This window comes from Malurus melanocephalus, unplaced genomic scaffold (genome assembly GCF_030028575.1).
Source record: "Malurus melanocephalus ecotype Western Australia unplaced genomic scaffold, MMel_1.1 scaffold_1626, whole genome shotgun sequence".
In the NCBI taxonomy this organism is placed as follows: domain Eukaryota; kingdom Metazoa; phylum Chordata; class Aves; order Passeriformes; family Maluridae; genus Malurus; species Malurus melanocephalus.
The window spans coordinates 7763-15484 of NW_026624858.1; the positions used below are offsets into that span (position 1 = coordinate 7763).

Here is a 7722-nt window from a genome sequence, read left to right on the forward strand (position 1 = left end):
TTTTTTTTAAACCAAACCCCAGCCTCCCCAGGAAAGCAAAGTAGCACAAAGATCCCAGCACACCCTCCCTCGCTAGCACTACCATGGCATTTTTCCATGAAATTCGATAACACAGCTGCTGGAAAGACTAAAAWCCCATAAACATCAAAACCCATGTGCAGCTCTCTATTGCTTTGTGCTGGGACAGGGAGAGCTCAAAGGCCACACCCAGAGCCCCATGGGCTGCATGCAGAGCAGCTCACAGTGAAAATGCCTCCTTTTTCAATTAATAAAATTATCATAATACAGGAAAAATTCAGATAGCAGTTGGGTCTGTGACCAAACCCAATTCCAGCTGACTGCAGATTTTGTAGCAGAGGGAAGGTGTTTGGTCACCAATGCCCTGTGACAGGGAAAGGAAACACCCAGAAACTGCCCAAAATAAAGTCCCTGAGTGAACTGCCACTTCCTCAAGGGCTGAGTTAACCCATCTGAGCCTCAGGCTGGGTTAGTGCTCATAGAACACGGGGGCTGCACAATTAACTTGTCCTGGCCAGGAAAAAGGGAAGGGAGTGTCCCACTCCGGCGTTTTTCCTRTTGTAGTGTGAGGAGTGACAGGGCAGCAGTTGGCTCCCTGCCATTCCCAGTTAAACCAGCATCCAGCTGCACTGGATTTGCTTCTTACTGGGTCAGCGCTTCAAAACTCCATCTAAAACAACTCAGCAAGGAGATTTAACTGTTTGTGGCACATCTGCTGGTTCAGGCTGGGCTTTTCAACACCGAAATGCTCACACAGCACTGCACAACTCAGCATGTCGGGAAAAACTTCCAAAACTTCCACCCTTTCTACTGTGAGCCACAGAGCAGCTCTGCCGGGTGGAATTCCTGACAGGAAATTTGGAACACAAATGAATTCATGGCAGCACAGAATGAATTCATGGCAGCACAGAATGAATTCATGGCAGCACAGAATGAATTCATGGCAGCAGAGCTCCTTCCCTGCTTGGGGTGCGGGTTAAAGTCACTGCACACGGGGATATCAGACATCAGCAAAGGTGGGAGAGTGTGGGATGCTGGGGCAGTGCTCAAATGGCTTTCACAGAGCTAAGGAATCCTCAGAGAAATCACAGGAGAAAGGACAAGAATTCCCTGAGAGCTCCTCCCAGGCTGGCACTGTCCCACAGCAGGGAAGGAACTGAAATGATGCTGTGTGAGCACGAACAGCATAGAAACCAGGACAGCACTCACTGTGGGTTCTTAATGGGAGAAATCACCACCAATATGCCAAGAAAAATGAACACTCACACCAGAGCAAGGTGCCAGCTCAGGCTCCTGGAGCCTCCTGTTCTGCTCCACCTCCAGCATTTCCATTCCCAATACAAAATTGTGCTGAGACCCAGCTGAGACCCAGCTTTGAGCCTCAAAGCTTTCTTTAAGGCTTCCTTAAGCCTGCACAAGGACAGGTTTCGATATCTGCCCAAATTTGTGGTGGGATTTCACTCCCTTATCAAGGGTTTGCTTAAAATTATAATTGCAGATGTTATAAAAATGTGTCCAGAGAAAAGATCAGGGGAAAAAAAAAAGTCCAGTCTGACACCAAAAACTGCCATGAAGAATAGCAAAAAGCTGCTACATCTGCTGCTATCACTTCTTGTTATGGTCAATGTTTTACTCCATTGCCTGAGTGCAGGTAATGCTGAGGACGAGCATTTTGGGTTTTCCCTGTTCACTATTAGATCTCGGAGCTATTTTATGATCTGCTCTTTTCACTCTCCCCAAGGACTCGAGTMTCTACTTCATGACTTCTCCAGGCACGGCTTAATGAGAACACGYTCTGAACTTCCTCCTGTTATCGACAGCCACTTGAGCAAAACAAGGTTAAAAGCCATCCCAAATTTGCAGCCTGCCTGCAGAAGGAAASCACTGGAGCGAGGCAGCTCTGCACCAACAGCTTTTTGGCCCAAATCCCTCTGAAACTGTCCTGAGAGTGGCTGACATCCAGCTCGTCTCCTCAAAGTTTGGCAAGTTSATCTGCAAGCCAAAATTTATCAAGGTTGTCTCCAAAGCTCCTGCTTGTTGTTTACTCGAACTGAGATATATTCCAGCCTGTCCAGGCACTATTAAAAGATCAAAAGCTTTCATGGAGTTTTTAACCTCCCCCACAGGAGGATGAGGCTGTGCTGGGGGCTCAGTTTTGCATTCAGCCCTCAGCGCAGGACCACATTCCCCATCTTCCCTTTTTACCCTGGGTTTTCTTTATAAAACCTAAAGAGAGATATTTCATACTCTCAGAGCTGCCCCTTGACAGCCTGCATGGCATCCCACAGCCTGCCCGAGGCCTGGGGGAAACTGCCCTTTAACCACTGGGCTGCAGCTGCACTTTCACATTTGAATCTCCAATTCTTCATTAAAAATGTCWGGTTGCATTTTCAGCAGCTTGCAGCTATTTGTACAAACGGCTTGCAGCTCTCTGTTTCACATGAGGAGCAGAAGCTCTTCACTGCCCGCTCCTGACAGTGGAATACACAATGGTTTTACACCACAGCACAGTGAATGCTTTCCCTCCAGAAATGCTCTGCTGGCTCACATTTCCACATGCCAAAAACCACTTCCAGCCCTTCCCACAGAGCTGGTCCAGATGGAAACCAGGCATGGGAGGGAGGTGGAGCTGGGCTGGGGGCTTGGCTTTAGATCCAGCCCTCAAAGCAGGACCACAKTCCCCATCTCACCTTTTTACCCTGAGCACTCTTTGTAAAATATTTTTTATTTGGACCAGGTTATGTTTAAACTGTAAGGATAAAAGTTCCCATCTCCAGAGCTGGATGTGAGCRTGGTTCTGCTGGCAGTTCTGCCCTGGGTAGGCAGGACTGTGAGCTCAGAGCTCAGCTCTGGGCCAGGCTCACCCACCTGGMACAAGGAGCTGTCCCATTCCTGTTCCTGGGGACAGGGAGCTCCCCAAGGAGCTGGAACAGGGATGGGSTGCTGTTCTCCATCAAAGGCAGTGAGAGGGACCCTGTGGATGGGTGTTGGAGCCCACAGCTCCAGGGAAAGGCTCCCCACAGTGAAGGGAGGCTCTGTGAGCACCAGAGGAGCCCTGGGGAACACACACACACCCAGCTGCCCCCCAGCCCCACCAGCAGCCCAGACACTCCAAAAACTGGAGGAGCTGTTCTCACATCCAGCCTGGGGCTTTGGACTGCACAGGACCCTGCTGGACAGCAGGGATGGGATCTCTCCTCAGCCATGCTTTTATTGCACATGAGCTTTACCAAAAGASTGAGCTTTCTACTTGTAAAACCCATTAAGACTTCTCCCAGAAATGTAAACAAACCTATAAAACCCACAGGCATTCCATCCCCCTCTCCTACCTACTCTGCTTATTTACAGTTTTCCAAAACACAGCGAGCTCCGTACRTTTCTGCTCTCTGGAGCACACCATGATTTAGTGGTTTTTCACAGTAACTTTAYTCCAGAGCCCAAGTGAGCCAAGCACTCATCCTTACCAGTTTCTGGGCGAGTCCTGGGGGMGCCCACTCGTAGGTGATGGTGTCGAAGGTGGGGTCCTTGCCCGAGATGTTGGGGTTGGTGACGATCATGCGGTTCCGTTTGTAGATGCGGACGCCGTCCCCGCCCTTGAGGCGCGCGGTGAGCGAGGAGTATTTGGAGTCGGAGAGCAGGCGGCCGATCTTGCGGTCATCGTCCAGCTCCGAGCTCAGGCTGTGCTCCTCCTGGCTGCACTTGCACGATTTGCAGATTTTCCTGTGCCAAGAGGGACAATCCTTTGGGTGTGAGCAGGGTTGTGACACACACACGGGTCACACACATTCTGCTGCCACTTTGGGAACCCTTCAAACATCACTACACTGCACATCACCCTCCTCACCAACTCCAACAGCCTCACCTACTGTGAAGCTTTACATGCTATTTTACATGCTATTAAAAAGGTGACTGCTTTTTTACATGCTATGAAAAAGGTGACTGCTAGAAGAAATTGATGCTTAACTGAGTACAATTTGAACTATAACAGGTATAAATCACACAGACAAGTGTCTAAGGACACTCTCTGGTGGCTAGTGCTGCCATCAAACACTGCTAGCAAAATGGTAAAAAATCTGACACAACCCCAAGGATTTCAGCAGGATCTGGGAGTAAGAGTGAGTCCCACCAGCCTTTAATGGAGTCAATAGCACAACAGGGTAGTGCTTCCCCCAAATGAGTGTTTGAAAGTTTGGATTCACAGAGCTGAGTTCTCACAGGTGGGAGCTGAAGGCATTTGAGGCATTCCAGCTGCAGCAGCACAGCTGGATCACTGCCTCTGCACCACCAGCAGAGAGGAGCCCAGGTTTGGGAGGCAGCTCAGAGGGCACTAATTCTCTTTTAATTACTGACATTGGGATGTGTGTTCTCATTTTAACACCCTTGGTTGCCCCGTTGGGGCAGGAGCAGCCCCTGTCCCCACCCTGAGCTGAATGCTGTCCTGGTTTGCTCTCACCAGCTGCTGCTATCCAGAGCTATTTACTCAAATTTGTGTTTTTAAGAGGACAAACTGTAAATAAAGCATKAAATCATGGGATGTTCTGCCCCTAAGCAGATTTCAGTTCCTCACCTCCAGGAGTGTGGCTCGAAGCCCGTGCACATCCCTCGGCAGCGCAGACAGGGCACACCTCTCCCCGACATCTGCAAAAGAGCAGAACACCGTGTTGGAAAGGCTTTACCCTCAGAAGTTACTCAGGAGCACTCAGAGTGTGAATTGTCCTTCAGACAGTGATTTCTTCAGCCATTCCTGGTGTCCACGAAGTCCCAAATCCCCCAAACACCATCTGACCGTGCCCATGCAACCCTGCTGCAAGTTTATTTAGGGATGCTTGGGATTAAGGTTTGCACTTCAAAGTGAGGGAAGGTGGAACGACGTGGAGGCACATCAAACCCAGTGAACATGCCCAACCCTGGACAGACACCTCAGCCTCATCCACAGACACCTCAGGTGTCATTTGAAGGCGATTTTGACCCACTTTATACAGTTCACATATTGCACATGCATCTGTGCCAGTCAGGAGATCAGGCAGGAGACATGGGGGTGTGTTTGCTATAACCTGATGCTAAACTTGCTTCACTGCACCTTGGACTGCCTTGGGCTTTCTCCAAGTGTAATTTGGGATGTTTCCACACCTCTGGCACTGGGCTTTGTGGGTGTTTTCCATGGTGAACAGGAAAGGCTCTGGGGAACAGAGCTGGTGTGGAGGGACATGGGGCACTGTGGTTGTCCTGCACTTTTTGCTGCTCACTGAAAACAGACAAAAGTCACTCATCCSTGGGTGTTCACTGCTGCAGAGACATCCTAACAACCTTCTGACAGGAGACAAGCAAAAACCCCACCAGGAGCCACACTGAACACAAACCTATTTCAGTGCCTTCCCCGTGAATTTATCAAACGTGGCTTTTTGGATAAAAAGAACGCAGGAGAATACAGCAGGAGACAGAAACAAAATGCTGCAGGAGGCATCAGGGCAAGGTGACACCAGCAGACAGYGAATTTATCTCAGCCTGGATGTTTATACAGGAGCTGTCAGGCTCCTGCCTGAGAGACATGTTTGTTCCCTGTAAAAATGAGCTGAGGGAAAACAAGGACAGTCCCAGCCGGGCAGGAGCAAKGGCAGCACCACGGGAGTGTCACCCCAGTGGATCTGACCCCAGCAGAGATCAAAGAACACGGTTTAACCCCAGCACAGCAAAGCCCTGCAGCTCCAGCCCTCCAGAATTGCCAAATATCAGGACTGGGCAGAATTCTGACCCCTTTGGGCCTCAAAGTTTGCATTTCCCATTAGGGCTGGTGACACGCACAGATCTCACACCTGCCAGCCTTTTTGAGGCCGTTTGTCACATTTTGTAATCTTTAATCTCTCTGGAGATGAGCCATGGCGTGGGCCCAGCTGTCCTGTGCCAAGGGAGGCTGCATGGAAGGGACAGGAATGGGATGATCTTTAGGGTCCCTTCCAACCCAACCCRTTCTGGGATCACCTGGGGAACTCCTGCCAGCAGCAGGAGCCTCCTCCAGCAGGAGCTGGAGCTGCAGGAACACATCTGGGGGAAGCATTTGCCAACTGGGATGCTCCTCAAGGCTCCTCGTGGCTCCAGGATGGCTCAGAGCTCCCTGCCCTGGAGGTGCAGGGCTCCAGCGGCAGCAAAACACACTGAGGTGGCAGCAGGAAAACACACTGAGATGGCAGCAGGAAAACACACTGAGGTGGCAGCAGATCCCCTCTGCTGCTCGGGGACCCCATGGAGCTGCAGGGACATCCCTGTGGCAGCAGGAAAACACACTGAGATGGCAGCAGGAAAACACACTGAGATGGCAGCAGATCCCCTCTGGTGCTCAGTGACCCCATGGAGCTGCAGGGACATCCCTGTGGCAGCAGCAGAGCTCTCCAAGAGACCAGGAGAGCCTGGGCAAAGACTCCTGAGATGTTCCGTGTGGGGAGGGGTCCCTGCCATGCCCAGAGAGCTCAGACCCCTCTGGGTAACATCTCTGCTTGGGGGAGAGGGTCAGCATTGGCTCCTCTGGAGGCAGAGGGAGCTTTGAGCCACTGCCACCCCACCAAACACAGCAGCAAAACCCTGCMCTGCACATCCTGCCCAGACAGAGCCTCTCCTCGTGCTCTGCTCCAGCTCCTCACACAGCATTAAATGGGATTTCATTTAAAAAGTTATGCAAGACACTGCAAAAACCCCAAACCCAGTCACACAGTGTGAAACCAATGCTCCAACTATCCCAGCCCCACCTATGCCCAAACCCATCTGGGAACTGCAGCTGAACTTTGCCATCACCTCAAGATAAAGAGTTTGGAGATATTTGTAATGTTTTAACAAAAAAAGCCGAAAAACCAAAACCAGGCCTGTGTCAACAAACTGGTTCAAGAAAAGCAAATCCTACTCCCCAGGACTAGATAGACACTCCTTGCAAGATTTCTGTTTTGGCTTTCTGTGCCTCACAGCATTCCTGTGCTAGAAGAGAGAAAGCAAGTCGGGGCAGAGGAAATTCTTGGGTAGTGAAATGATAGGAAATGGAGGCCATTCTACCCACAAAAACATCTCTGAGCAGTCTCAGAACACACCAGTGATGCCATGGCTTGCTGTAACTSTGGCCAAAGGCAGGGCCATCATTCCCTGAGCAGCTGGGAAAGAGAGAGCCCGGAATGACCAGAGACAAGGGAAGAACCCAGACATGGCTGCACCTTGGTTTAGGGCTTGGGGACTCCTCTGGAAGGGAACACGGAGCTGTGAGAGCACTGCTGGGTGGGAGAGAGGAGAGGGCAGCTCTGTTTGCTGCTCACTGACACTGCTGAGGGGTCTYKGTTTTGTCACCTTCAGCACMCCTTGGCCAAAGGCTCTACTGAAAYCAGTCTGACAGTTGGGTTTGGGGCCAGAGACTGTCCTGAACTTGCAGAACTCGGGCCTGAAAGCACGTTCAGAGTTTCAGTGAGCTTGGCCAATGTGGGGGTTAACCAAGGCCATCAAAGAGCCATCACACACCCCAGCATGGCTGGGCAGGATGGGAGATGGGGCAGGACTGGCTCTGATCTGTGCTCGATGTCATTGTCACCATGTGGGGCAGGACTGGCTCTGATCTGTGCTCAGTGCCACTGTCACCATGTAGGACAGGTCCAGACTCAGCTCTGATCTGTGTTCAATGCCATTGTCACCATGTGGGACAGGTCCAGACTCAGCTCTGATCTGTGCTCGATG

At 50.9% G+C, this 7722-nt stretch overlaps 1 protein-coding gene across 1 annotated transcript in view; it reads right to left on the reverse strand.

Annotated features, from left to right (window-relative positions):
- The window catches only part of LMCD1 (LIM and cysteine rich domains 1), a 21596-nt gene that overhangs the window by 7496 nt on the left and 6378 nt on the right, over positions 1-7722 (reverse strand). The window contains exons 2-3 of the mRNA XM_057388161.1: positions 4586-4656; positions 3483-3738 (exon numbers count right to left, since the gene is read on the reverse strand). Of these exons, the coding sequence (XP_057244144.1) occupies positions 3483-3738; positions 4586-4656 (327 nt within the window). The remainder of the gene's footprint in view (positions 1-3482; positions 3739-4585; positions 4657-7722) is intronic.